The 15,888-nt window shown below is 42.8% G+C and overlaps 1 protein-coding gene across 2 annotated transcripts in view; it reads right to left on the bottom strand.

The window, feature by feature from the left end:
* Positions 1-1,546: 1,546 nt before the first annotated feature.
* Positions 1,547-15,888, bottom strand: part of LOC311262299 (uncharacterized protein) — a 14,924-nt gene continuing 582 nt past the window's right edge. For both annotated transcript variants that reach the window (XM_084361583.1, XM_084361582.1), the window contains exon 3: positions 1,547-4,113. In XM_084361583.1, the coding sequence (XP_084217709.1) occupies positions 3,857-4,113 (257 nt within the window). In that variant the 3' untranslated portion in view covers positions 1,547-3,856. The remainder of the gene's footprint in view (positions 4,114-15,888) is intronic.

The following is a 15,888-nucleotide window of genomic DNA, read 5'->3' as shown; positions in this document are numbered from 1 at the left end:
CGTCATGATCCCTGCCGCCTAACACACACACAGACTCACACACACAAACACAGATAGTGCCAGGCTTGGTCACACGGCTTATTTTGAAGTCTTTCATCTTTTCCCCTTCATGTCTGTAACTTTTGTTTATTTCACATTGGTCCTGCATCGGTAACTTCATGAGTCACTGAAATCACAGAAAACAGAGCAGAGGGGCGGCTGGAAGTCACAGCTCCACTGAGTGCTGCTGGTTTCACAGTCACACGGTCATGAATTGCAGCAAGGACGTTATTTATCGACTGTGGGTTCATGCATTATGAACAGTGAAGGTGTGGGAACATATTAAGTTATTAGCTTCTCAGCAGGACGATCACACGTCTGCTGGGTGCAGAAACCTGTGAGGAAGGCCAACAAAAATCAATCCTGTGTTAACTTGGTTTCTTTTAACCTGATTAAGGAAGTGAGGGGATGAACGTGCCCGGAGACGAGTAGAAAATGAGCAACATCGTGAGTTTTTCTTAATGAAGGCTGACCTCATTCCTTAATGAGTCACGAGCAAACAACAAGTCCCAGTAGTGTTCATCTCTCATTAGTCCTCTGGAGGTTCTGTATTGGTGTTTTTGCATATGAGATCAATTTCCTTATCAAAGGTTTCCTCCTGATTCAGTTATAGTTGTGTGATTATGCTTCGTGTCGTTTTCCTCTCTGGATATTACTTGTGCTGCATAATTTCCCCGCGGGTTTCATCTCGCATTAAATTCTTCTTCTGATCAAATCAGTTTGCATGTGATTGACTTTTAATTAAGAGTCACTTTTCTCACATGAACACAGTCACAGCAGCTGGATTCAAACACCAGTTACCCACAACCACCAGTGTCACTCTGCCCTGTAGCTCTCCGGCTGCCAGCTGCCATTTTTCACTGCTTTGAGATAAAACACATCCGGTGAACACATCTTTCAAATTTCTAAGCTGCTTCTCACTCAAAATCAACCACCACAGAAATTCTGCGGTTGCACAATTTAGATTTTTTTGCAGGCGATAGCGGTAACTGCCTGCTTCTCCTGGCTGATGCCGATAAAATAACCAATAATTTCAGATTCTTGTTTTCTCAAAAGAAGTTGCTAACTTGTATTTTGTGCACATCAGAGGTTAAGAATCGTTAAGATGTAGTGAGCAAAGATGGATCATTAACCATTAACCGATAATGTAAATTTACCACGATCCAGTCGATAACTTAACCATCCGATATATATCGTGCATCCCTACATTTACAGTCCGTTTTGCACATGTTCACATTAAGTAGTGGCCACATGAAATACTCTGATAAGTCATAAAATCAAATATACAGCACCATGACCTGGATGACTGAGAACCTTCAGTATGGTACACATTACTCAGAATTGTTGCCCTATATGCACATTTCACCACTGGTTCCTCCAGAAACACTGGATCCAAAACCATAATGCAACATAAGAGTGCTTTTCGTCAGGACTTACCATCAGACTGACGCACATAAACACAGATACACACAGATGGAGCAGTGTTTATTATTTGGTGTGGCTCACACAACAACAGAGTCGAGGTCAGAGGACACAACAGTTTATGAAACGTACATTCACAGTCACTTTCAGTAAAAACTTCTGTAGTTCTGAGCCAAGTCTGTGTCCATCCTCCTGTTTCTGTTCACCTAATGTCAGATGTCCAGCGCTTGCATTTGGATGCCCGACAGCGTTGCATTTATAAAGTGTGTTGTAAACAAAACAGAAGTAAAGACGTCCAAAGGCACCACAGCAAGTGTCAGCTGCCACCTGCTCACAGTCTGCAGCAGAGCGTCTCCAGATGGGACAAAGAAATCTGGACGGTGATTCAACCCTGATGTGTTCGGAAGGAAGAGGAATAAATTAAATGTTTTTTGTTACTGACAGCTCAGGAGGAAGCAGATAACTGACAGACAACCAAAATACTTTTGGTGACAGGCTTTTATTTCTAATGTCCCCCTCACCCTCGGTTCAACTGACTATAGGCAACTCTTTTGTTTGCTTTAACTGATGTCACAGTGTAATGGCTGTAGAAAAATGACACCATCCACATAAAGACTGGTTCCCAGTAAACCTCACTGTTACTACGCTGATCAGATTATGGATTTTTCCACATAAATGAAGGTCAAATTACGACACAAAAGAAGCAAGTCTGCCGTCGTGCAACCAAAACAGGAAGAGGCATCGTGTTGCCCGGTCACTATCCCCTGGTCACAGTGGAGCAGCTGGAATAACTGTGGAAACTCTGTTAACAACTGATTTTATAATCAACATGTTGTTCGTTCCTCGAGTTTGTTGAGGAAAGGCTCATCAGCAGAAATCAGTTGGACCGGCCCCGTTTGATCACAATATAATCAGCCCTGTCAATCATGCGGGGGGAAATCTGAAGGTTAACCTCCTCTCTGAAGAGTGGTCTTCATTTTCTGGAGGCGTTTCTTCATCAGAAGTCAGACGGTGTAGATATGTTGGGTTTTACAACAACTGTCACCACAGTCTGGCCCCAAAGCGAGATTCAGAAATGTAATGAGCAACTCTCATTGGACTGAATTGGTGCCATCTATGCGTTCACTACGTGGTCCTTTATAAATCTATGACGACAATGAGAGGGAGGCTTTAATAAGCCACCACATCTGGCTAACAGCATTATACAGCATTTATCAAGATAAACACGAGGGAAGTGTTACATTCACATTAACAGAGGGAACGAGGTTATTAGGAGTTAAAGCCTGTATGTTGATCATTATTGTAACATCAGCTTTTATATGAGAAGTTACTGTAAATCAGGAACACGACAGATAAGCACATTCAGACTGCTTCGTTTTTCTTTTTACTGGACCGATTATTAAAAAACGTTCACAGGGTTTGCAGGTGTGCATAAACAAGTTTCCCCCGTCAATAACATGACATATACAGTACTGTATATAGATATACGAGGGCATTGATAGTCGGGTAAATATATAAAACACATTTCTCCTTTCTCTTGATGGTTATCTGCAAATCTTGAGTTGCATGAGCTGTTATGTAGTTGAACACCAGGGAGGTAAGAGCCCCCCAACTTATTCTCTTGTTTTAGTTCGGTCGGTTTTATTCTCGGTCCTCTGCCTCTCAATAAAAACCTCATAATAACACTGTGTATTTGATCCATATCGTCTTGTGCTGTGCTGACACGTGAAGCCAGATGGTGAACCTGCTGATTTGACAGACGTGGCGCGCTGCAGCTCCTGATCCTCCCTTTCATCACTTCTCTGCCTTCCTCCCGACCTCATCGGAAACATCCTGATTGATATCAAACAGGCTCGATGTGTTAGTCGAGCCGAATGGTCCCTCAGGTGTCGAGACAAATCCTCTGATGAAACAACATCATCTGGCCCGACTGTGCTGCTGATTTGCAAAGAATTGCTGTTTTCTACAAAGACGATGCTTGTCGTCAGGCAGGTCGTCAGGCAGGTCGTCAGGCAGGTCGTCAGGCAGGTCTGCATGGTGAGCCTGTCGGAGCCCTTCAGAGTCTTTAAGCTTCCAGAAATCATGAATAATCTGTTTTGTGGAATGAAAGAAAAGATTGTTTTACAGACGCTTTCACCAGAATAGAAAATCAATGGAAAACAGTCGTGTTTGACCGACGCGCAGCAGCTCATTAGGCTTCTCTGACTCTGCTCAGGAGTGTCGCAGAGCTGCAGCGGCCTGAAAGCGAGCTGCTGATTGATGGATCGATTCCATTTATCATCCTCGGCCGGTTCTCTGACATGACCAGAATCACTCCGATCCAATGGAAAGCACCGCTCGGCGCTGACTGAATCCGTTCTGTGAATTCTTCTCCTTCCTCTCGGTCATTTTCTTTCTACACTTGCTCCTCTACCTTGTTGGGGTCCACGTCCACAGTCGGCGCCACCTGCATGGGCTTACAGCAGCCGCCGCAGACGTACTTGAGGAAGCAGAGGTACGTGCTGCCGGAGACGATGACCGTGATGATGATGATGATGGTGGCGCCGAAGGCCGGCGACACCGTGTCTTCCAGGACGGACTTGAGGCCTCCCAGGCTGATCCCACCGGACCCCTTGATCAGTAGGCTCTCGTCGGGCTCGCTGGTGGCCTGACCTGCAGCAGAGAGGAGGTCAAAGGTCAGAGTGTCAGTAGGTGTGTTACCAAGAGGTGAAATTAAATCATTAAGAAAGTATTAAACAACATGCCAGCAAAGCTCATTTGACACCCTGTTGATGACGACCCTGAATGATCAGAGGCTGCTGTCAGAGGAGGACGGCTGTTTTATGAACCGATGTTTAGAAGAACAGTAATCATCATCAGATCCTGACTGATCCTGTCGGCCCGTCAGGAGATTTAAATTATCGATGAAGCACAGTGGACGCACTTATCTGTTGCTGTGGGACCGCTGCAGGTCGTATAATTAAAGATATATTATTAAACACACCTGCTGTGAATCAGAATGCTGATTTCTACAACCAGGCCGCAGTCAGGATGAGACTAAAGCTGAGGCTTGTCCTTCTCAAGCCTCCGTTCCCCGCTGCTCCTGCCAGCACAGATACTTCAAACCTGAATTATGTTTCAATCATTTGTGAGGTTCATTATGTTCCAGATAAACATGTGCTGAATATAATGAAAACCTTGAATTAAGCCAGATTAAAGTGGACACAGACAATCCCCCTCATCATCAGGGTTTGTGCCCGGTGGCAGAACCAATCTAAATGTCAATGCTATCATTTATTCATTCAGTCATTTTCCACTACACTGTTCAATCAATTTACTTCTTAATGATACGCTGAAGCAAAAAAACATTTTTCTACAACGAGATCAGACTGAAGGGCTCTTTAGATGTCAGTGCTGAGGCTGTTTTGTGTTTGCACTCACAGAGTAACTTGATAAAAACACTGACATGAGGCGTCACTCATCAACATGCGACAGCGAACAGACGCAGCGATCGAGGGACAATGAAGCAGATCAGCTGAAGGCTCAGCAGCGTTTTAATTAGCCCAGAAAGATAAAAATACATCCGACATGACAAGTCGAGGTCCAGACCTCGTGTGACGTCTCATTAGAACTTTAAATGTCAGCGGGACAAACTAACGAATACTTTTTAGTGACTGTGACGGTCGTTTCAACAGAGCTGCACGAACAATGAGGTAATTTGGGTCATACTGTGAACCGATCAATATGTCTTGGATGTGGAGCCAATTACTACCTGTGGACCAGGTGTCTGAGTCGCCTCATGATGAAGATGTGCACCTGCACAGTACGTTTTCTTTTCTGTTCGGTGTATCTAAAGGCTGGAGCCACTTGGCTCAGGGAAGTTTTGCTGCAGAGGATTCATTTCAACAACAACGCTCCTTTTTTAAAAAAAATATGTGACATAAGTTTTAAATATATTCAGTATTTATAGGAGATTTCATTTAAATTCATATATTCCTTAAAAAGAATTACCTCAGCTACTGAACTTAAACCTCAAAAATATTGTTTTAAAATCTGTGGACAAACAGAATAGTTTATTAAAAGCTTCCTCAGGTGGCTCGTGTCTTTGTTCATCTGCACTCTGCCTTACTTGTGCAGGCGTCTCTGGTGAGGACAGGCTGTGCATTAGTGGTACAGCTGCTGTTTAACACAGCTGCATAAAGAGCAGACACAAAATTGATGCAGCAGCGCCAGAAGATATCCTTTTACGTCTGCTGTTGTTTAAAATGCAAAAGTGCTGCTTGCTTTATTTCCCATAATACTGAATCAGAATAGAGTGGTGATGTAAGAACTGCAGGCGCTTGTGTGAGTTTAGGTTGTGTAACTGTGTTTAGCTCCTGAAGCTTGAAACAAAGTTGTACGGAGGAAGCTGAGCGAGGAAAAGGTGAATAACAACGGCCACTAATGTCACCGTGTGTCTTGGGTTTGCCTAACAGAGCAGGTTCAACAGGACATTAACAAACGGGACATGGAGACATAACTTTCATTTCCTCCCCCACATGTCACAAACAACAACTAATGTCAACTCTAAGGGAACACAGCTACTGTGTTGTGGTCTCTGTTGGGACGCCTTTAAAATGACGGTGTTTCCACCCAGTTTCCCACAGGCCCATCACGGCCACGATCCGGTCGCTAGAGCCGATCACGGCCGCTCTAAACACCGCTCATGTTTCCACTGGCTGTGCAACGGGACGTCTCGTCGAGCCAGACAGGAAGTCAGACAGCAGAACGGCATAGTGCATCCAGTCAATTCTCAGAAGACACCCGGTGCGGTCTGGGGCTCTACAGCACAACAAAGTCTGAAATATTAACAATAAACACACTTAAAACAGACAAATAACGAAGTGAGTTAACTACGTAGCCACTCAGCCACAGTAGAAGCACAAAAAACGCTCTGCTTCTGAAACGCTCCTGGTGAAACAAAACAGCAGCGTGTCCAGCTGAAGTCGATGACCGTCAGCGATGGCACTGTTCATCATCATCGGCCCGGCCCGGCCCAGGTAGAGTCGACAGAGAGTCATTGTGTATTAAACCTTAATGGGTTCTGTGTGCCAGCTCTCCACTCTCAGCAGGCAACCTCACTGAAGCAGCAGGAGGTCTTTCAAGACAGTGAAACTGCTCAGCGTCAGGGCAGCAATCCTGTTTACCGATTGCTCTGTGGGAATATAAAGAAACCATTCGAGACAACTTCAAAAGGTAACAGCTCCTGTGAGGCAGCAGCCGCTGACAACCTTCACACCATCAGCTGCTTTTCCACCAATTAGTGTGAGTGTGATTAAAGCTTCAAAGAGGCCACAGCGGTCTCCACCAGACTCAGCAGTCAGACTGACTGCACGTCCCTCATGAAAGCAGCCGTCAGATGGAAAGTAGAACATCAACTGTGGTGACGTCTGTACGACGCTGACACGCTGGGCCACTGGGTACACCTGTGTTCACACTAATCAAACAAACTGGACTGGACTGATGTGAAAGAGTTCGGATCGATCAGAGCTATGCTGTGCCGAGACGTATTTCCAAAACTTACAAGGTAGTCCGACTTCCTCGCTCACTTCCCTCCACGGCAGCTCCTTTTTTGTCCTGTCTCGGTACGAGTGTCATCGTGCAGCTCTGGGAGTCTGCAAACGTCCGACTAGTGATTATTTTCCTCTCCTCCATTATTGTTCATGTTCAATGTCTGGACACCAGCGACGTGAACATCATGACGTCACTGTGAACGTCTACGCTGATGGGCTCTCGCGACACGGGAACATTTTGTTTAGCATCTTATCATTGATACGTCGCAAATAATTTGTGAGGCGTTTGGTGTGTAGAGAATTAGACTTTTAAAACGGATAAGTAACATATCTGCTCTATGATAACCTACCCACTGTGTCTTTACCCTTTATATTATCAGTATAATAAGCAGTAGCTGCAGCAGCTCTTCCCACCAGCACCTTCACAGGTTCCTTCTGTTTCTGCTGTGACACGAGCTCATTAAACCTATTTCGAGAAAAAAAGCTTTTGTTGTGTTGAATTCGAGGCTCAACAGCGAATGAGACGGCTTTAGAAACAACACATCAATCAACCAGCTCGTCACTCAGACCACCCGGGCGTCGTTACTTTCACCTGAAACCTCCAATTATGCAAATTTGACTCAGCTGCACGCAAACACACGCAGTCCCACGTCATCGATCATTCAGTCACACGAGATAAGAACACAAACGTTCAACAAGCCACAGTTCACCCTTTAAAAACCCTTCACACAACACAAGACAGTTACTTTTCATCGCTTTGACACAAAATGCAGCACTTGACTATGCTACTGTTACACACATCAGTTAACTGGTCTTGTCTTCTTGTGTTTTACCTGCGTCTGCTGCCTGTGCCCTCGTGTTATCCTGCTGTGTCTTTAGTTTTAGGCTTTTTGATCTCAGATTTCGTCTGGAAATTATGGAAGTATGGACTTCTGATTGTTAAAGCTAATGCACAGCGTACTCAAAAGAAATTGTAAGGAGACAAAATGGGGAGAAAATGGTAAAAGCATTACAGACCGGATAAAGATCACGGTTTCATTGTGTTCAGTGCACATGTAATTAAGTGGCACATTTAAGTGTGCATTGATCAGTACACCCACACACCAGGCTGTGTTACGAACACACTAAGACAGGGAAAAAATAGCCTGAGTGCCTTTTCAGAAACGTATCACGTGGACATCTTTAAGGAGCTCTGGCATCTCTCCGTGTAATCACATTTTATTCTTCAGCCAAGTAAAGACTTCATTCATGCAGCTCCATGTGGAAATAAGATGACTATGTCACGAATGGAAGGATGCTCTTCAACCACAGCTTCCTGTAACTACTCCAGTGAAGATGATGAAATATACGGAGGTATTTTTAGCCAACATGTCTGAATATCATCACAACACATGATCCCCGCCTTACAAAAATGTGTATTTCGCAGATAGGATATGTATCAGCTCTGCAGCAAAACGTCTCAAAACAACTGGACCAGTTTTATATTTTGTTTGGTTTTGTTCTTAAAGTTTCCCAAATGTTTCCGACGATGTTCAAACCAGAGAAAGTCACAGGATTTCATGAGACCCGAAAGAAAATGTTGCACATTTCAAAGTTAAATGCATCAACCTGGTGAGTGAAAACTGAGCTGCTGCTGCTAATTAGTCCTGCAATCACAATTCAGTGTATAGCACAGCTTTGGCTATACACTATTAACACATGCCTTTAAGCTATAGTCATAATCAATCCACTGTAACTAAACTTTGTTGTAACTAAAGCTTCACTAACATTGTCTTGTTTTAACTCGTGCTCCTGTGAGGAGAGGTCGCTGCAGGAAAACAGTTTCATTTCGTGCACATGCAACATGGTTATCTTTTCCGAGCTGCAGTTCACAAACACCGTTACCTGTAAGCGTTTATCAAGCGTAATAAATAACATGAATTGAATATCAGGCTCACGTTTGTCAGGCACAAAGCAACAGAACAGCGCCGGAAGAGGCCGGTAGATAAAACAACAGACCAAGGAATACAATTACCAGCTAACGTTATCTCGGTTAACAAGACAGACGGACTAGAGAAGGACAGGCTGCGAGCCAACACATCAACGTTTAGTGCGCGGCGGCTGCTTTGTCATCTATAGATATGATGATGTGATTTTTCTTTACCCCTGTTGAAAGAGCGAGGGAGAGAAAGAAAAAGAGAGTGCGTGGGAAAAAAAACCTGGAGGGTGTGTAACTCGTGGGTCTTCGGCCGTGGTATGTGTGCGCTGGGGGCTCGACTGAGTGGGAGTGAAAGAATCAATGGCGCAAGTTGTCGCTACGACTAACTAAGACTCTCCTCCCGTCAGTAAACTGCTCCGGATCAGAGCAGAATCTGATGCGACTCCAGGTGTTTATTCCTCCAGAAGGTCTGGATCTGCAGCTCTTCTCCCAGCTCTCCACACAACACTCACTGCTTTTTATTGTCTCAATTACTGTCCAATACAATCCAAAACATCACGGAAGACACGTGCTGGAAATTAAGAGGGAAAAGTAGCACTGAAGGTTAAAAGACGCGCTGCTGTATTGATTCAAAGAGTCTCTTCCATCAGACTGAGACTGAAAGACGTGACTGAAACAATGTCGGTGCTCTTACTCCTCCTCCTCTGCGTCACCTCTTCGTGGTTTCACTGATGAGGTGACAGCGCTGATCAATGCGTCTCACCTTCGCCCTCACGTCACCGCCACAAAAACACGATGACGCAGCTGAGCGTTTCACTTCACTCTTGAACTTTAAAGCTGAGATTTAAAGATTTTTTTGACGACATCTCACGGTACTCCTCACCGGATGGAGTTTGATCAGCACAGCTATCTCCATGACAACTGGCACAATTAACTGATGAAGCTCATGAGATGCAGCTGAAACACTGAGACGTTCATTAAAACGGTGTTTACGGCTGTGATGATGGTGATCTGGGGTGTTTGTTATGGGGGTGTACCAGAGATAAACAATCATCCTGCCTCGAGGCTAAGAGCTACCAGAGAGGAAAAACAATCACGGGATTACTCAGTTGTTTCCTGTTTTATCCTCATTAATGCTAAAATATGGAAGGTGAGTTTTTGTCTGTGAAGAGAGTGAAATGTCTCACGTCTGACAGCTTAATGCTGCAGCTGCAACTCAAAAGTCTCATGAAAGCTTTGTTTTAGAGGAGCACCCATCGGTGTTTTCGGAGGGAGCTGCTGCCCCAAGCGAAGGAGTTTAAGCATCTTGGTGTTTAGTCACCACAGAGACTACAGCCAATTGCCACCAAGCTTGTACAGTACGTTCTGAGACTGGGTCCGGCTCCTCCTGGAGGCCTCTGGGCAGTAAGGAGACCTGAGACTAAACCCAGGATTCATCCGAGGCATTACACATGTCATGTGGTGTGGAAGCACCTCGAGGACCTCGAGGAGGAGCTGGAAACTGAGGAGAAGGAAGTCTGAAACTCCTCGCTTAGCCTGCTGTAGGTGGAAGAAAGCGGATTAATCAGACTTTTTTCTATAATCCACAGCAAGCTGTCTGTGCAGAGATGCATTCAGCACAAAGAGAAGAAATAAATCTCTGACTTTTTTTTGTTTTTATATAAATACATAATCATGTCCCAGCTGCTTGAGCCATGCAGCCTCTGGTTAACAAACACTGTAAATGGATTTAAAATCCTATTACACTCTGCAGGCAGAACCACCGACAGAACAGAGAAGATTGGATACGTTCAACTCGAGCCAGAAACTGATAAATCTGCTGTCCAAACTCTGCTGTCAGCATTCACAACATACACAAAACTAATGGACGTGCTCTCAGCGCTGATGTTATCTCCCCGAGACACAGAGGAGAGCTGAGCAGAATACAGAGAGGAGGGCGGCTCAGGCGACACCGACAACCCGACACATTACGTACTGCAAATACTCGTCAGTATTACTTCTTCATATAGTATCATAAAGCCTACGTAGCTCAGGGACTCAACAAACCATTACTGTGGTTTAGCCGACACGTGGATGTAAAAGTGAAAAAACTGGAAAATGTTGGTGTAAATCCTCATGGAGTTATTTTTCCCTGAAAATGTAATCAATGCGTCGTCAGTGATGGAATGTAACTAAGTATATTTACTCAAGTATTGTAGAGTATTTCACTTTAATGCTGCTTTATTCTTCCACTCCACAATACTCGGAGGTAAATATTGGACTTTTTGACTTTAGTTACTAGTTACTTTACGGATTACATGCTGCATCAGAGCCAAAGTAGCACATTCGAAAAATCGGCCAGGTCGATAACGCCAAGTCAACAGTACGTATACGCTTTCTCTCACATTTTTTTTTGACTTTTCTCGCAGCGTATTGTCTAAATGCTCTGCATGCGTTCAAATTCATCAACATGTTTTCTTAATTTTCTTGTTTTCTGTCTATTTGCATGTGTTTTCTTGCCCTTGTCGGCCACAGTACTCTACAGAATGATTGTAGCATTTAACAGGGTAGTTCATTTATCAGACTAAAGAGTGGCTGCATGAGCTCGGAGGAAGACGTCTGCAGCTTCAACAGTCACACATCATCGTCGTGTTTCAGACTACTGAGTTTAAGTTAATTGCTTGAATATAATTATATGTGATTACATTTTGCTCTTGTCCCTGAAGGTCTTGTGATTACTTATACAACCTTTGTATGCACATAATTATTATCATGTACATTTCCTGCCTCCTCCTCTAGATGCTACGTGATGTTCTGCAGCTGGAGATCAAGCTGGCATTTCTCTAATTGGCTAGGCTTGTGTGTGTGTGTGTGTGTGTGTGTGTGTGTGTGTGTGTGTGTGTGTGTGTGTGTGTGTGCGCGTGTGTGTGAGTGTGTATGGAGCAGAGGTGATGAAGAAGTCACCCCCTGTCTGAGTAAAGTTCAAGCAATAAGAGTCACCTGCCAGAAATCAGGTCAGCTTGTGCCGGCTGTGAGGCCTCCAGCTGTGAGTCACAGCGCTGCAGGTTGTTTCAGCAAAAGATGTCAAGAACCTACGAAACTAAACTTTTTGAAAGACATAAAGTCCTCGGCTTCGTACCTGTACAGGTGAGGCTTACATGCTAATTTTCAGTAGGTTACAAAGGGCTGTTAAAATACAGCAAAACGGGCACAAAATATGTGATGTCAACTCCTGAAAGCAACATTATGTACTGTAGTTATTTGTATTGTTTGTGTTTTGGTGGTTTGGTTAACACAAATGCCAGGTTTCTGTTACAGTTTGTCAGATGCAATGTAGCTAACGTCTGTTCAACCTGCTGCCATCTGACAACAGATACAGAAGTATCTGCTGCTGTACCACCGGACTACAGAGCAGCTTCACCGCTCCTGAACTCATCATCAACACTCCAGTTATAAACTACATGTAGCACAAAGGACTCATAGTTTAGTTTTTTAAACCTGTGTGTTATCTGCAGAAAACAGAGTAAAAACACTGATTAACGGACAGATATTTCCTCAGGAGTTGGTGGTGGCCAAAGCAGAGCAAAAAGAGAGAAAATATTGGGCTTAAAAATGTGTCACACAGAGTCACTTTACAGCAAGATAGTCGAGTGACTGATAAAGAGCGAGACAGGCCAAGTCCGATGGGCTGATCACTGCAAACAGTTTGAGTAAAGCTGTTATTTCTACTCAGACTGATGAGTCCCGGTTGTATAAGTACTTGTTTTAAAGCAGCTTCCAGGTAAATGAAGAGGAAGAATATAAGTGCCTGATTATGACGGTCGTGCATCTGCATACACTGACTGATTAACAGCTGTGTGCAGCTCCATCTTGATTTAAATAAAATAAATGATTTTTAAAGATTAAATTAACACACTTAGTGAATTCACCTGCTGGTTGTTGAGTTTCTTCTGTTATCTCCAACCACATGTTATAAAGAAAATAATACAGCACACCTTACATGATGTGTTTGTAGTTAAAAACAAGAAATATGATACCTGTTCTTCATGTTTTTAGATCGTGACCGTCATCCTTCTCTCACTCGCCGTCTCCACCTGACATTTTCTGATAGAGCACTTGAAGTTATTCCTTCCTGACTGCCGTCGTAGCGAGCCAACAGTTTTAATCAATGCTGGCTCCCCCAGTGATGTCATTACAGAGCACAGCTGACACAGAGGAATAATTGTGAACTGACAACAAGAGACAAAACAACTGGTGTTCAATCGTTTTGAACGAGGCGAGCTGCTGCAGAGCGATGTGTGGCTGAGGGATCTCATCGCCGTGGTGACAGGAGGAAGTTCAACGTCACGCAAATAAAAAAGCGCTCAGCAACCGAATCACTTTCTTTTACGTACCTTATCTAATGTACCTTATCTTGTGCCTTACGTAACATAACTTAAACAAATTGCTTCTGAATTCATGGTAAAAAAAAAATTAATCACTTTTCTCAATATCAATATTTAATCTCTATGTTTCAAAAAAATCATAATAGAAAGAGTCATAATTGACGTTGTTTGCAGCTCTTGATGTCCTGTCAGACGTCTCTTTTATAATTGTGGTCTATGGGATGTCATATTGACATTTAAGGCGCGCTTTATGATTCACGACATACGAGAAAATGTTCCACCTGAATGAAAAGATGCTGCTTGAATGTGTGAACGTCAACTAGCAACAATGAAAAGGCAGCAAAACAACCCTTTCATTTCTTGGAACAGCTTAATGAATGTATCTTTCAAACCAGATGTTTTGGCTGCTGCATTATATTCAACATGATGAAGATATTTTATCATGTGCTCAGTTATAAAGGACTGATGTATGGAAGCTCGCCGCTGGACTGCAGCGTCAAGCGTTGAAGCGTGGGTGCTGACGGGCTGCAGTGATTGACAGTGTTACAGGATGAAATTGGTTCAGAACATTATCACTGCTGGAGGAGATGGAGGGCTGCAGCTTCAGGGTGCATGCTGAGGTGAGCTTCAATCTCTTCTTCAAATGTGTGAAAATAAAATGCACTTGAAAGTTGAATTTGAGGAAAAAAGGCATATTTTTTCTTTAGAAGATCGTATCCACAAGTTAAAGGGGCCACCCCCTCGCTGCGTTCGTTTGGCCTCCTGGCTGGCTCGCCAGTCAACACACATGACAGATGATAAAAGGTCAATGGACTGTATTTATGAGGCCCTGTTGAAGTCTCACCAGACCAGTTTACAACACAGTAAACATTCACACAGTGGAGAGGCGTCCAGTGCACCACCTGCTCATCATGAATCATTCACACACTCACTCACACCTCTGGAGTCCTGCAGATAGAAGAAAATCCCACACTTTAATTAGCACGGAGCCTGAAGCCTGATTCATAAAAGCACATTTCTGTGTGTATTCATTAACATTGTGACCTGCCTGATTTCACACAGCAGCACTGTTGGCATTTTGCTTGAGTGGATCAAGAACAATCAGGTCTATTTATGACATGGGAGGTTATATCAATTACTAAAGATGTGATTAAAAGCTGCCGGGCCATCTGAACAACAGCTTCAGAGTAATAACAGCCTGCAGCAGAAGACTGACAGCTCACAGATTTTCATTCGTCACACATTCTCATGCGAGTCTGTGTGGGAGTCTCTGGAGACGGAGACGCCGATCTGTCGCAGGAGCTCTCTGATGGGAATAATTGTTCCTCTGTGCAGGTGAAACTCAGCACAGATACATTTACTTTATGATGAGTTTAATCTGCAGGACAGATGGATATGTGATGTGGTGGTGGAGAGAGGGAAGAGCAGGCACGGCAGAGAGGAAACAAGAAAGCCGATGAAGGTAGAGGATTAAGGAAGCCTGTACTGCCAGGTGAAGACAAAAAAACAAGACGAAAACTGAGCTCAGAAAAAATAATCCCAACGTTACTCATATTTAGAGAAAATGTCAATCATGAGATAAACACAGTCAAAATTATTACATGGAAAGTTTTTTAAAAAGTCAAAATGATGAGATATGAGATTCAAAAAGTAATTATTATTAAATGACAATTCATAGTTAAAAGTCAGAGATAAAAGTCATGATTATGAGATTTCTTTTTTAAGTCAAAAGTGTAAGACAAAAAGTCATTATTATTTTGATCAGATTTACGGAAGCCCTAAAGGGCCATGCATTCAAACACTTTATTTCCTCCGTTTTCCCGTGATAACGAGTTAATGTTGTGTCAGGTCTTGATTGAAAAGATATGTGACGCAGTGATCGATATGCTCCTCTGACATTGCTACACTGAATGATGTTTCCTGCAGTGATTTAATATACTACACTATTGTTTTGTTTTCTAATTATATCGTTATCTCGGGAAAACAAAGTTTCGTTATCTCGAGAAAATTATCCCGTTATCTCGGGAAAACGGCAGTTGGTATTTCGAGATAATAACTCGAGATCTCGAGAAAACAAATTAACTCGTTATCACAGGAAAACGGAGGAATGAAAATGTATGAATGCATGGCCCTTTAGGGCTTCCGTACAGATTCAAAAAAGTCATTATTATTAAATGAAAGGTCGTAATTATGAGAAAATAAATAAAAAACGGTTTTAAAAATTGTGAGATAAAACTATAAATATGAGATTTGTTTAAAAAGTCCAAATTAAGAGAAAAGTCATAATTATCATAATTATCATCATGCAATTTCTTAAAATAAAATAAAAATTATGAGTTTTAAAGAGTCAAGTATGAGTCAATATGAGGGAAAAAAATCATATTAAATTAAAAGTCCTGATTACGAGATTGTAAAATGTCAAAATTGTGACACAAAAAGCTGAAAAGTCAGAGATAAAAAGTCATTAATTAATTAATTTCATTATTATTACTTGTCATGATTTTTTTATTTATTTATTTTAAAATCTCATAGTTACAATTTACCATGGGATTTATTTATTTATTTATTTTTGCTCAGTCTTAATCATTTGTTCTTGGCAGAACTGGTCTTCCAT

This window comes from Pagrus pagrus (genome assembly GCF_965226575.1).
Source record: "Pagrus pagrus genome assembly, chromosome: 9".
NCBI lineage: Eukaryota > Metazoa > Chordata > Actinopteri > Spariformes > Sparidae > Pagrus > Pagrus pagrus.
This window is presented reverse-complemented; position numbering and strand designations above follow the sequence as displayed.